The 14,566-nt window shown below is 25.2% G+C and overlaps 3 protein-coding genes across 3 annotated transcripts; 1 reads left to right on the top strand and 2 right to left on the bottom strand.

Annotated features, from left to right (window-relative positions):
• The first annotated feature begins 2,404 nt into the window (after positions 1–2,404).
• LOC129607345 (ras-related protein Rap1) lies at positions 2,405–5,769 on the top strand. Its single transcript, XM_055518298.1, has 6 exons — positions 2,405–2,772; positions 2,833–2,855; positions 2,951–3,058; positions 3,549–3,677; positions 3,742–3,894; positions 5,623–5,769. The coding sequence occupies exons 1-6, from the start codon at positions 2,721–2,723 to the stop codon at positions 5,713–5,715; spliced, it is 558 nt and encodes a 185-aa protein (XP_055374273.1). The 5' UTR covers positions 2,405–2,720; the 3' UTR covers positions 5,716–5,769.
• A 3,364-nt stretch (positions 5,770–9,133) lies between these two features.
• LOC129607180 (uncharacterized) lies at positions 9,134–10,319 on the bottom strand. The gene is made up of 2 exons (XM_055517960.1): positions 9,915–10,319; positions 9,134–9,380 (listed from the first exon to the last, which is right to left on the bottom strand). The coding sequence occupies exons 1-2, from the start codon at positions 10,292–10,294 to the stop codon at positions 9,245–9,247; spliced, it is 516 nt and encodes a 171-aa protein (XP_055373935.1). The 5' UTR covers positions 10,295–10,319; the 3' UTR covers positions 9,134–9,244.
• On the bottom strand, positions 10,320–14,204 carry LOC129607465 (3'-5' RNA helicase YTHDC2). The gene is made up of 8 exons (XM_055518494.1): positions 14,089–14,204; positions 13,803–13,912; positions 13,574–13,760; positions 12,667–13,507; positions 11,838–12,610; positions 11,218–11,772; positions 10,454–11,157; positions 10,320–10,361 (listed from the first exon to the last, which is right to left on the bottom strand). The coding sequence occupies exons 1-8, from the start codon at positions 14,180–14,182 to the stop codon at positions 10,320–10,322; spliced, it is 3,306 nt and encodes a 1,101-aa protein (XP_055374469.1). The 5' UTR covers positions 14,183–14,204.
• Between the last annotated feature and the right edge of the window lie 362 nt (positions 14,205–14,566).

The raw sequence follows: 14,566 nt of genomic DNA, 5'->3' as shown, positions 1-14,566 counted from the left end.
TTATAAAAAAGAAAACTCTGACAATACGTTAAAATATGTACATATGTATGTACATATGCATGTGATTGGTAAAAATGTGTATGTGTGTTGAATTCTAAGCCTATTTTAAATTAAATTTAATACTGAATTTTATATAATTTTATATAAAGCTTGTCGTTTTCGGGAAGTAATTTCAATATAATTTTTGGATTCTACATTATCACTCCTTATTATTTTAGTTAATGATGTTATTTCATTTTATATACATATTTACAATTAGTTTTGAATTTATGATGAATTGAACATTTTCAAAAAAATCGTCCGGTAAACTCGTGTTTGTCAATGGAAGGGCATTGACCCAAGTAGAACACAGCGCTTTAATTAGACTAATGGGAAAAGAGTAAATTGGGAGGCCATAGAGACGCTTAATGCGAACACAGCAATTTTCACTAACATATTTTTTTCACATTCTTGAAATATTTAAAACAAATAAAAAATGAAAAGTAAACATACATAATTATTTAAATAAAATAAAAATAATATTTTAACGACAATTATTGTATGTGGGATACGGCGTGCCATTACTAACACGCAAAACAAAATAATAGTAATAGTTATAGCGGTAGTGTAAGAGCTAATCTGTCTGTACGAGTCTCCTACAAAAATTAATTATTTATTTATATTTCAATTTATCCTTTATTTCAAACTTATAAATATTTTCAAGTAAGTTTATTTATATAACGCCTTAAACTTAGTCAACTATAAGTTGTTAAACAAGCGACAACCGTTTAATTTATTTTAGCTTAATAAACTAAACTATTAAATTCATAAAAAAATGAGAAAAAATCGAGCACCTTTGATGACAAGGAATAAGAAAAGCGTGCTAAATTTTTTCGACACCCGATTTACTTTTATTTTACGTCCCCACTACGTATAAAACGCATTTAGGAAAAATGTACGTCAAGAGCTTTTACTAAACTTTTTGGATAAGCGGGTTATACTGTATGTATGTATGTACATACATATATATTGCTTTCAAAAATCAGTTGCAATTTTGCAAAAATTATTACCAAAAAAAGAAATATAACGAAAAAAAGGTTATTAATTTAGAATGAACAAATTAGAAGCCAAAACACAATCTCAAAAATTATTTAGGCATTATTTTTAAAAAATTTAAGACTATCCCTGTACGTAAAATATGTGACGTATAACGTGTAACATATACATATATGTACATATGTAGAAGTATAAGAGGTCGACAAACTGACCAATGTTTTTTAAATTATATACTCATATTTCTTCTTTGTTTTTTACTATAAATCTGTTCTATTTTGTTTTTGAAAGAGATTAAAATAAAATATTTAAATATTTTTCTACGACATCTAATAACAAATTTGTCATTCAATAAGTTAATTTTAACTATAAATAAAACTAGTCTAAACAAGCGATTTTTTTATTAGCATGAATTGACAGCGTAATAGTTATACAAAAAAAATGACATCCAAAAACTCAATTACATAAATCTACATAAAATACCAAAATGATAAAAGGATGACAGCCAGCATTTTTAACTAATGACGTCAATAGGAAGAAACGTTTTCTGTGTATTAAATCAAAATGTCAAAATCATATTCGGCCAGAAAAGAAGATAAGCGCCGTTTCTCTAAATTCACTGTAATGTAATTATCTCATTACTTATTTAACTAGTTAAGTTTCTTCATTACGTTTACTTCCTTTTGAGCTTGAAAGTTTTTGGTGGTTGATATTTTTCTAAAGAAATTTTGTCGCAAAAGATATGTTATTAGTCTCTTGTATAAAACAAATAGTGCTATACATTAACAAAAATAAATTTAAACATAAGAAACATTATTAACAGATATATAGAGAAAATAAGAAGAAATTAATATAAATATATCAGTTTTTTTGAAAAAACTAGTTTTGGCATTTTTTTTTAATTTTTCTTGACAAATACTCGTAGCATCGGAATTTTTTTCTGATTAATTCATCAGAATGAACTTCGTGGAATCATATGACACATTTTAAAAAATTTTTTGTTTCATTTTGAATCAGCTCACTTATATTGAAATGAAAAACAAATATTTTTACATTTTGTATTTCTCTTCATAGGTTAAAAAAAGCAATAATTTACGCATTTGTGCCAATCCTTATATAAAATAAGAAATAATAAACCAAACAAATTATTAATATCCGGGATTGGTTGTTCCCGAAAAGCACTAGATGTCGCAAATGGACATTTAATATTGTCAATTGTGAATTTTTATATTGATAGCAACAAATTCCCTTAATAATGTTTTCTATGAAAGTCAACACCCGAAATAGTTTCTCAGGTAATTTTTGTAGATCTAACGAATGTCAAGAATAAAATTGAAGAAATAACTAGAGTTTAATTAACTTTATCTTTGTTGAAGAACATTAAACAAATTATATTGGATTTTCAAATAGAAATTTTTGTATAAAGTTTTTTTTAGTTATATATTTAAATAAGATGTTTAAGTTTTAAAACAAAAAATTGTATATTGTCAAAAATCGAGATCTTAATTTACCTTTAAAAATTTGTTAAATTCATGTCGAATCAATCAAATAAGTATACATAATAATCTTGTATGTTCATATTGTAACCTTTAAAATACTAAATTTGTTTTAAGTATAATTTTCATAAAAAATTTTACATTACAATTCAATAAAAGCGAAAGTAATTATTTAGAACAAAAAAAAAGAAAATGCGCGAGTATAAAATAGTTGTGTTAGGTTCCGGGGGCGTAGGCAAATCGGGTAAGTGGGCCCTTTAAAACTTAAAATATTTTTGTACTAAAATTTAATGTTTCGTTTCAGCTTTAACAGTGCAGTTTGTCCAAGTAAGTAAAAAGCTATTGAAAATGAAAGGGAAATGTACTTCGACAAAATAGTACGAATCAATTGGAACATGTATTTTTTTTAATGTTATTTTCAGGGAATTTTCGTTGAGAAATATGATCCGACGATTGAAGATTCTTACAGGAAGCAGGTTGAAGTAGACGGTCAACAATGTATGCTTGAAATACTGGACACTGCTGGGACTGTAAGTGAATGACATTGTTTTGGGTGTGACTCATCACATTACTTTTTATAACGATGACGCACACTTGTAATTTTTTACCCTATTTCTGTAAGCTTTAATATTACAAACGTTATGCCGCTGCTTTTGTATTAAACAAAGTTTTGATTTTATATAACAAAAGTTTTTCCTAGATAGATAATTATTTAAAATTCGGATTAATCAGATTTTGATAAGAAATTGACATAAAAAAATGTTTTATACTGTCGTAGTTATAGATAATATGATGACATTTCAGGACATAAAAAGAGTTAAAATGTAAACAATATGTTGGAAGTGAATGTCACTCATTATTATTTATTTAATTACAGAAAACTGATTCAAAATAACACTAAATTAGTTATTAATTAGGAGTTAAAAATTAAAAGTGCTTTAACATGCTTAAATTCAAAAAATACAATCATTAAATTTATAATTAACATCAAATTTAACCAAATTTATTTTCAAACTTCAGGAACAATTTACAGCAATGCGAGACTTATACATGAAAAATGGCCAAGGTTTTATATTAGTATATTCAATAACGGCACAATCAACATTTAATGATTTACAGGACCTAAGAGAACAAATTTTAAGGGTTAAAGTATGACTCAATATTGTAGCAAAAATTAGAAAGTTATTTAAAAGTTATTACAAAATGTTTTCAGGATACTGATGCTGTGCCAATGGTATTAGTGGGAAACAAGTGTGATCTGGAAGACGAAAGGGTCGTTGGAAAAGAATTGGGCAAGAGTCTTGCTAGTCAATTCAATTGTGCGTTTATGGAAACATCTGCCAAAGCTAAAATTAATGTTTACGATGTAAGTCCAAATTCTTTAACATTCAGTAAGTTTGCTGGAACAGAATTGTTTACTAAATTTTAAAATTAGACAAGTTTTCTTTTAATCACTAATGAAAACTTAAAATGTGAAATTAGTTTTTTAATAGCTTGTTTTGAGCAACCGAAGAAATAATGAAAAAACGGTTGATGGTAGATTAAAATAAATTTTTTTATGATGTTTCGCATATAAATTAGTACGTATACATTCATACATATGATACAAAAATTAAGCTTCAGATCTGTTATAGTATGGATGATAGTTGAGCTAGTTTGTATAATATTTTTAGCGATTTCACTATATCCGGTGCAGTTTTGCAAAATTAGAAAAAAAAATTAGTCGAGTTGCTGCCACCAAAAAAATATGTAAGCATATTTTTAGCGCTTCTGATGCTATGACGCATACACTTTAGCACAACAAATACAGTAATAAGACTACAAACTGAAAGTCTTAACAAATTTAAATTGCATGAGCAATTACGGTTATTTTCAATGTCAAAAGTTAATCCCTTCTGTAGTATCAACAAATGATGCAGTATTCACTGCAGCAAGTTTAGTTGTTTTTGAAACAAGATACATCGTTACATAACTCTTATCACATTTCATTTTCGAGGTAAAGAAAAGCAATTAATTTATTTTTAAAAACATATTCTATTATGGAAGTACCATCTGAAAATATTATTATTCAAATAAATTATTTGAATTCAAAGAATTTTGTTTGATTATTTGAATGATAAAAAAATTTATTTATAATTTTCTATATTTTTACTTGTCATTTTCAAGAAATGGCAGAGTTTTCACGTAGAAGTGCAAATTAGTCTATCATCGGAGAATCGGATAATTGTGTGATTTTCTGACCATTGAACCAGTACCACTCCTTTAAATCAGTTGTCATTTCAATCATCTGTAATTTTTTACTTTGCGATTTGAATTTTGCAAGGTTATTCACATAAGAGTTATGTTAAAACCATCTGTGTATATTTTGTTTCAAGTTTCTTAATAGAACTTTTTTTGAATATATGCAGCGTTTTTTTTTTATAAATATCTTCCAATATTTGGGAATTATATTTTGTGCCAGATAGTTTTGTTTGCTCTTTTGACCACCAATATTGAAGTTTGAAATAAATATATTACAAACATACATAAATAAATTAGAATTGAAATTAAAATCTAAAAACACCATACCATATATGATCTTCTCCATTTTTTTCACTTAATGTTTTCAGTTTATAATTAAAGTCTAGTGATGAACATGAACAAAAATGTGAAAAATCTAATTATCTTTTTATATCTGAAAATACTTAGAAAGAAATTTATGTATATAAATAAACTCTTTAGAATTTTAGATTGACATAAAAAAAAATTTAAAAATGAAAGTTTCGAAAACCGATATAGTTTAACCTTCAAAATTAAAACCGATATAGTTATAAACCTATCTCAATGCCCTTCAGGATAGTAGAATTTTATTACAAAATTCCTAATATATCTAATTAGGCCTAAACTTATAATTTCTTTTAATATTTTTAAAAAAAATTTTAAATTGAGAAAAATGTGTTTTAGTTTTTAAATATATACATACATAGTAAAATTTTTAACTGCAATTCATGTGAAATTTATTTATTTTGTATAAAATTTTAAAATACATGTGTATATACATATGTATTTTACATTAATAAACTAATTTTTTTTAATATTTTGCTTTTAATTTTAGATTTTCTACGATCTAGTTCGACAAATAAATAAAACATCACCCAATGAAAAAAAGCAAAAATCTAAGAAGAAATCATTATGTGTATTGCTTTAAAAGTAAAGCGTTATTAAAAAAGTATAATGAATACCTATAAATAATGTAACACATTATAAAATTATATATATATATAATTATATGTATATATGTATATATATATATATATATATATATATATAATTACATATATATATATATACATATATATATATATGTATATATATATATAATATATATATATATATATATTATATATATATATACATATATATATATATATATATATATATACATATATATATATATATATATATATACATATATATATATAGTACATGCTAAAATATGCAAAGTATGTGCTAATGTGTAACTATATAAATTCGTATATAAATAAGAAATGTAAATACATATACATATATGTATATATTATACATATATATATATATATATATATATATATATATATATATATATTTACTTATTTATATATATATACATATATATTTATATATATACATTACAAAATAGGAACATATCTATCTACTGTTTATTGTCGCGTTCATCCAATGGCGAGAAATTTTTTTTTTCTCAAAAATTACATTTTAATTTTAAACTTTTATTATGATTGAGGTCTAAGTTTTTTAAAATACATAATCAAAACTTTGCAACTTTAAATTTATAAAAAATGTTAACCTAATTTTGTACATGAATATCTTCAATAAATATTCAAAAAGGTACTAGGTACTCCATATATATGTATGTATAATATGTTATTGCTTAAAACAATTTTAATTGGTTTTAGATATAACATGCTTGGATACATATATGTATGTATGTTTATGTTAAATGAATACTTTGTATAAGAAACATTACCTATTGTTATACATTGTCTTATTTTTATTTATGTATATAACAGTAAACTTTATCATATAACAAGCAAATAGGTCGGATTCCCTCAGAAAAGAATTAAAAAAACTCATAAACTAATTTTGATCAGTACCATTGTTCATTAATGTGACAGAATATACGAATAATCCAAGAAATAATCAAATCAACATTCATTTTCACCGCATTATAAAAAAAATGATATTGCTATATAGAAAATTTTATTAACCATTTTATTTATAAAACAATCCGTTCTGACTGCGGTCCTAACACAAACATACTAATAATTTGTGAACTTTAATTAAATGTATGTAAATATCTTAACGTATTCATATACATATGTATATGCAATACTTCAAATGTACATATAATATATATGCATGTATGAATTTGAAACCACATACATTTTTCGGGGGCGAATCGTCGCATTGATAAGCATATTTCTGCTGGTCGTATCGTATTTTTTCTACTAAAAATTTTATTAATGAAATAAAAAATATGAAAGGATTATATACATATCCACTAAATATGTAAGATATATACATGCATATAATCACAATCATAATAAAGTGGAAATAAATTTACATATATTTGTAAAAATATAGGTAATTTATTAAACGATTGCTTTTCAAAAAATCTTCAAGTGATTTTTTTTAATTTGCTACGAAATTACTCATGATTTTACTTTTTACAACTATTCTAAATACATACATACAATATGTATGCATTTATTTGCGTATTTTTGTATTTAAATTCGTTTAAATACAAAAATAAATCGGACAAGTCGTTTTATATCCTTTATAAACACCGCGTCTGTAATATTTTGTACAATTATACTTTGATATAAAAAGTAATCGTTCAATTATTAAGCGTAAGCTGCTTATGCCTAAATTTATTCTATTTAATTTTACATACAAAGTATCTAGATATTTGCAATTGTGTTAATGTAACCGTTGAATGTTAATAATGCTATACACCCTTTTTGATGTAATAAATGTTGCACAAAAGATTTTATCTACTTAAAATTATTTTTTACAAATATTGTTAAATATTTTGTTCTACTTATGGAAATATTTACGTTTTATTTCGCACCTTTACCATAAAGTCAAAGATACTGAGAAAGAAATTTGTAGACAAAAAGAATAAAATAAAAGTTTCAACACGTCGAACATTGTAATTTGCCAAATCGTTGACACAGCCAACGACAAGTAAGACCTAGCGACAATATGTAGACAGGACAAAGTTATGAATAAGATACAACCTACATATAAAATTGTGAGTATAATTACATGTTAACATCTATATGTCCACATATATTATATGTTAATACTTATGTGTGTACATATATGTAATATATACCTACATTACATATATATATATATATATATATATATATATATATATATATATATTTATATATATATATTTATACATATTATATATATATATATTTATACATATATATATATATATATATTTATACATATATATATATATATATATTGTCGTCGTTACTTCCTATATATCTTATACTACTCTAAAAAAATTGAAAGTAAGAATATAAATGCAAAAAATTAAAATTTAAGTACATATATTAAAATTTTCTGATTGATTGCAGTTGTGAAAATAAAAAAAGAAAAAAAAAACAAATTGTTGTCCAATGTAATTAGAAAAAACCTATAAAAAAAATAAATCTTTAAAGTACCAATTTTTTCATTTTTATATATTTTAAAAGTGTCTTCAAAAACAAAATAAAAAATAAAAAAAAACTAAAAGAAAGAATAATAAAATTAAATATAAATAATCATTTCTTTTCAAACTTTTTTTGTTTGTTTTAAAATATTAAATTTAAAGGAATTTTAAGATCATCGTAAAGAGTTTTATTTTCCGTTTAAGAAATGCACAAATAAAATACAAAAAAAAAAACATGAACTAATAAAATTGTAATCATGAAATACATTGTTTACTTTTAAGGAAAAAAAAACAAAAAAAGAAAATCATTCTAGTTAGTATTAAAAATATATTTAATTATTCCAAATTTGAGTATAAAAATTTAAACAAAAATGAAAACATTATATCTAGAGTAATTGATATTATATGAATCATTTTGGAGAATAAAAGTAAAAGCCACAGTTTTAAAAAAAATTATATATAATTAAAAATAAAAAATCAAATATTGTATACACAGAAAATTTATTTTTATTTTTTATTAATAACTTAAAAAGTGTAATTTAGCGTAAAGTTTTTGCTAAATTTTATATTATTTTTATTATAAATTAAAAAGAACTAATTCCTTTATTATTAATTTTAAAATACAAAAAAAAATTAAAAAAAAAAGAACTCATCAAATCGAAAACCATAATTTCCTTTTTTTATAATTATTATGTCATGTTGGTTTATAAAATAAATGTATGTAAAACATTAAATATTTTATCTTTTGATTTTTTTTGATATTTTTCTCATTGGAAGTTTAAAAAGTGAAGTAAGTTGTGAAAAATTAAAAAAAAAACTTAAATTCAAAATTTTTCAATATTTTATTTAAATTTACCGACAGATTTCTTCAACTAAAAATTAACACAAAATTAAACAATTTATTCTAAAAAAGTTGTAAATTAGCAAAACCTTAATATTAAAAATATAAAGTTTTAACTGTTCGAAGAATTTGTGTATGAGACATTTCTCCTTTGTTTGAACATTTTTATTAGTCATTAATTAACATTTTTGCAAACATTTCCATGAAGTTCATCATGTCTAAACCAAACTTGAAATGTATTTCTCCAAAGTTAACATAATTTATAATATTTGGCGTATATCTGTGTTCAGACTTTAATTGAAAACTGTAAACAAAATAACTGTTAATCTTATAATAATAAATTATATTTATAATAATAATATTTATTATAATAAAGTATCACGTAGTTAAATAAATATACCTAAATATGTATATGCATAAATCGGCAAATGGATTTTTTAGTAAAACTATTCCTTTAATGTTTTATAGTAAGCCAAAAAAGTGAAAACGAAAGGAAAAGGACGTAAATTTTTATGTAAACATTTTTATAAATAATGATATAGACTTATATTCTTTGTACATAATAATTGTACATACCGTGTACTTGGTTTTATAAAATTTACAGTTAATCGACATGTAAATATACCTGTTCGACAGTAGTTTACTCAATAATTATAAAAACCAGGTCGATTTTATTTTGAAAAAATTGTTCGGTTTATCACACATGTACGTTTTTTTCTTTCAAATAAATAAGTTTATATATAGAAAATCGTTAATATGGGCCGATAAAATATTAACTTTTTATGGTGTAGGTTCTTTCTATTTGCCGGTGGGGCTTAAAAAAATTTTTTATACTTACACAAAATGATCAAAGAGAAAGTTAACCCTAATAATTTCATGTAAACGTATACCATCTAAAGATCCATTCCAAGTAACATATCCTGAGCTGCGGAAGCAGGCTTCCTCGATGTCAAACAAAAAAACATAGTGGATAATATTCACATTATTCAAGAAATGTAAACAAATTTCATTCCAGAGTGGAAAACAATTACGGTTGAATTTATTTTGAGAAATATATTCTAAAGCATCGTTATTATTTAAACAAGGCAAAATATAAAAAACCATCGCTCCAAGTTCGGCATACTTCAAAATTTCCTTACAGTCGGATATATCTTGTACGCATTGCTTTATTTGATTTGGATCATTCAAAAACAAATCATTTTGATCTTCTCTCACCATTATATTTTGTATGTATGGTTGTATATTATCCTTGCAATTTATTTTCAAATCTTCGTTTAAATCGGAACTTGATGATATGAAAGGTTGTGATAAGTTATTATTTAAGAAAGTATCATTTAATGTATAAATTTTGTTTGGATTAGTTATGTTAATATTTGCATTCGTAGTTTGTTCTGTCATGCTTTTTTGATTGGAAATTTTAATATCTGACAATTCGTAACGTTTCGTTTGGGTGTTATTAATTGAATTAAAGCTCTCGCCAACTGTTTTTTCATTTTTTGAATCGATTTTAATTAAATTTGACACTTTTTCTTTTGGAATTCGCATGCCACAAATAAACGATAGGGGCAAAGCTTTAGGTCTTTCTCCTATACGTTCTAATTGGGGGAAATTAACATTTATATCTTCGTTCTGCAAAACTTTTGAAATGATTTCTAAAACTTTTAATTTTTCGGTATAATAATGACGAAATCTTTGAAGTTTTTCATGATTGTCGCAGTTTTGCAGAAGATCCATAAATAGGTGAGAAAATTTTTGTCTTAAATGAAATATCAACAACGCATCTACCTTTGGTATTGTAAAAGATATCCATTCGTCTACAAGCATTTGTATTAATGTATCTGTTTTTTCGTTTTGCATTTGATTTGAATCTTTTTCTGTTACTTTTTCACTGACGAGATCTATGTCAGATTTTTTAAGATTTCCGCAAAATAATGCTATAGTAATTGGCGTTATAAGAGTGCTACAATGAATACGGCAAACTTTTTCTCTATGTATAGCATTTTGATAAAAAAGCCAATCCGTTTGATAGGAGATAGATTTTTTATTCCAAGAATCTGGTGCAACGTCTCGTAAAACTGAACCTGATTATTTTAGCTTGCTTGTTAAAATTAAAAAAGGAAACAATTCTAAATTTATTTTACCTGGATATAGGAAAAGCTTCCTTCCACACCTCATGTTATTACATTTAAATTGAGTTTCAACATGATCTGATATGGGATGATCCTTTTCAATATGACAAATATTTGGATACATTCCTGCAGCGAAACTAGCTTTCACCATACTCCAATTGTTGGCAAATGAATTTATATAGTTCATGCTTAGCAAACCAGTGGCATGTATTAGTTGAGCTGATCTCACGATTCCAACAATTTCTGAACGGATTTCACATATAACCTGAAGATTTTGGTCCATAAGAAACATTCCTAGGGATGAAGGTTGAAAAATGGAATCAAGTTTGTCATCTTGCCATTTTTGAAAAAGTCGTAAAAATGTAATGTGATCGCTATTTGATTTTTCTGCTAAATTGCCTAGGCACAAGTAAAGATTATTATTTCCTGGATCGGGTATCATAAATTGATCATTAAAATGCAAAATGCTTATTATTGTAAGAACAGGATCAAGACATTGCATAAATATGCTATAAATAAGCACTTTACCTAATTGAACAGGTAAAGGAATATCCAAAAGACGAATTCCTAAAATAAAAACTAGCACTACTTACAAAACGAAATATATATGTACATAAAAAGAAATATTATACCCAAACTTGTAATTGATTCCTGCTCTTCTAGTGCACCAATAGCCTTTAATAGCTGAATACTTTTTTCTACCTGCCCGTTGGAAGGTGTCGAAATAGTACGCATAAAATATTCTTTGATTGTTGTATATGGCGACAAAACTTTAGCAAACAAACATACATTGTCCAAAGGCATGTGCATCAATTCTGGAATTATGACTTGTTGGAAATTTGACAAATCTTGAACTGTGTATAATCTAAAGCATACACTTTCAACATCTTTAGCGACACATTTCCGTCTTTCAGCTCTGTCTTTACTAATCCATTGAATTTTAGAAGTTCCGATACTATGGTTAGATAATTTAATTAGACCTGAATCCACGACATATAAAATATCAGTTAAAGTTAAAAAAACTTCAGCGATTTGAGTTGCAAATATAAACTTTCTTTTAAAATTACTATATGATATTTTAAATAATTCGTCTATTTCCGACATTTTGCTATTATTATGCAATTTGAGGATTATGTAACTTTCTATCTTCTTATTTTTGAAGTAGTTTTCCAAATAGAATTGAATTTTTAACATGTCGTCATAATTGGGTACGAATATTAAAATAGAACCTCTTAAGACGTTGTTATGCAAATACTTTAAGAGTTCAAAAACAAGGAGATGATCTACTTCAAAATTATTTATTCGAGTATATCGATATGCTTTTAAACGCTTCATTTCTTCAGGAAATTTTTCATCTGCGGTTTTCGAATTTATTACTTTTTGTATTTCGCATAAACATTGTGTGCTGAAAAGAAAAATTAGGGAATATATGCTATATTTGATCAATATATAGCGGCTTGCCTTTTTGAAATGCTCGCCCAATCTTGAACATTTCTCTTATTACAGTCCTGTAAATATACGTTTGCATTTAGTTTAAGCAAAATTTTTAAATGATCTAGTTCGTCATTTTTCGCAGCTCCCATTAACATGTTCATGAAGTGTTCATTGTGCTGAATATCTACAGGAATGTGCTCTTCTTGTACTAAATAACAAAATTTATCAAAAGCTTCTGCATCAAGCTCATTAATATATCGATCCAGTAAGTTGTTTATCATAAGTTGAGATTGCGGATCTTCTAATGTTACTTTTTTATTCTCATAGGATGAAGTAGTATAAACTTCCATTTCCGGTGTAAGGTAATTCACCATTTTTAAGATTTTGCTTAAATTATAAACTTGAGGAACTTTATCAGTTTGAAAATTTAGGGGCAAATTCAGGACTTCTATGTTTTTAAAATAATCTTCAAAAGGTTTTATGTTATATGGGTTTGAACATAATAGTAAAATTTTTAATTTTGGGTAAAAGGTCAAAGTTTCTCGTATTTCAAACAACAACAAATCCATTTGGAAATCTCTTTCCTGTACGTCATCCAAAATTACATGTGTTAAACCATAAAATACATCTTTAGAATTGATTCCCATCAAACATCTTAAAAAATACGATGTGGAAGTGAATAACAAATTGGTTTTATTACAACTAGATACACTTTTTAACGGAATTTGATAGCCCGTTGTAATACCCAAAAGTTCGCCACGTCGCTTTGCAATAAGTTCACTATTTTTAATTGCAACAAATTTTTGGTTGTTTGAATAAACAATACGACAATGTTCATTGTTTTTGGAAGAATTTTCTAATATAATTTCTGAAATACTTAATTTGTCAACACCAATATCGTATGTTATTATAATAACTTGACTTTTATTAATACTTTCTAAAATTTTGTTTCGATAATGATCTATTGATGTATGTTGTTCTGGTAAAATTTTAGTAGAACGTTTACTTTTTGGAGGAACCGTTATTGTGTTGTTTTGCTTGTTCATTGAAAAATGATAGATTTGAATTCGGGGTTTTGATATATCAGATTTTTGGTGTCCTGGACAAAGTTCCACTTGTTCCTTAAGTGATAATGCAAATTCATGTAAAAATTTGCATATCTGTTTTTTCGAATTTTCAGATATTTCAAATTTTAAATTTTCTTGAAGGTAACTGTTGCAATTTGGCTTATAAATTTTTAAAAATTTCAATCCGTTATATTCATGCTCTCGCCCTAAAATTGCAACGGTTGAAGTCTATTTAATAAAAAGCTTTTACTTGTAGTTAGCAATGAAGGGGGTACATAGATGAATTATGTAAAAATACAATATACCGGGTATACATATGTACATATATGCACATATATACAGCATAAGACTTACATTTACAAAAAGCATTAGACTTACATACATTTTATAATTGTTCCAGAGTTTTTTGAAAATGTTTTTAGTGACAAAATAATTTTTTGTCTAAACATTGCATTAAAAAATTTGGGAAACGTCATGCAACAGCTATCTGATATTGAAAATTTTTCTATTTGCATCAAGAACATTTCATCTGTATCTGAATTTGAATATAGTGCCTGAAGAGCTAACTCTGCTGAACTTTCCATGTTTTAAGTTTCTTTTTTTTAATTTAAGAAAATTAATTACTTTTTTATATACATATATTTTTAGTTTAAGTTTTTTGAAATGTATACTATCACCTATGAACCAAGTTTCGCGTCCATTAAATTGTAGACAATCTTTTAAACATATAGCGAGCGCCCTTGGTGTACATACATGCATATAATATTCTAAAGCGTGGCTGATAGAAATACAGTCGTGGACTATAGTCGTGGAGTGAGAGTCGGTACGACTATTCATGAACGGAAAAAAAATAGTCGTTT

This window comes from Condylostylus longicornis, unplaced genomic scaffold (assembly GCF_029603195.1).
Source record: "Condylostylus longicornis isolate FDR11 unplaced genomic scaffold, ASM2960319v2 ptg000027l, whole genome shotgun sequence".
Taxonomy (NCBI): Eukaryota; Metazoa; Arthropoda; class Insecta; order Diptera; family Dolichopodidae; genus Condylostylus; species Condylostylus longicornis.
Note: the sequence above shows the minus strand (reverse complement) of the source record. Positions and strands in the feature narration are given on the sequence as shown.

Excerpts from the sequence above, each read along its gene's own strand:
- LOC129607345 (XM_055518298.1), top strand. The coding sequence starts at position 2,721 with ATGCGCGAGTATAAAATAGTTGTGTTAGGTTCCGGGGGCGTAGGCAAA. Across the intron at positions 2,773-2,832 it reads CGGGGGCGTAGGCAAATCGG|CTTTAACAGTGCAGTTTGTC; the intron begins GTAAGTGGGCCC and ends GTTTCGTTTCAG. Across the intron at positions 2,856-2,950 it reads TAACAGTGCAGTTTGTCCAA|GGAATTTTCGTTGAGAAATA; the intron begins GTAAGTAAAAAG and ends TGTTATTTTCAG.
- LOC129607180 (XM_055517960.1), bottom strand. The coding sequence starts at position 10,294 with ATGGTGAGAGAAGATCAAAATGATTTGTTTTTGAATGATCCAAATCAA. Across the intron at positions 9,381-9,914 it reads TTTCTCTTTGATCATTTTGT|TTTTCAATTAAAGTCTGAAC; the intron begins GTAAGTATAAAA and ends TTTTGTTTACAG.
- LOC129607465 (XM_055518494.1), bottom strand. The coding sequence starts at position 14,182 with ATGACGTTTCCCAAATTTTTTAATGCAATGTTTAGACAAAAAATTATT. Across the intron at positions 12,611-12,666 it reads TGGGCGAGCATTTCAAAAAG|CACACAATGTTTATGCGAAA; the intron begins GCAAGCCGCTAT and ends TTTTCTTTTCAG. Across the intron at positions 11,158-11,217 it reads GAAGCTTTTCCTATATCCAG|GTTCAGTTTTACGAGACGTT; the intron begins GTAAAATAAATT and ends TAAAATAATCAG.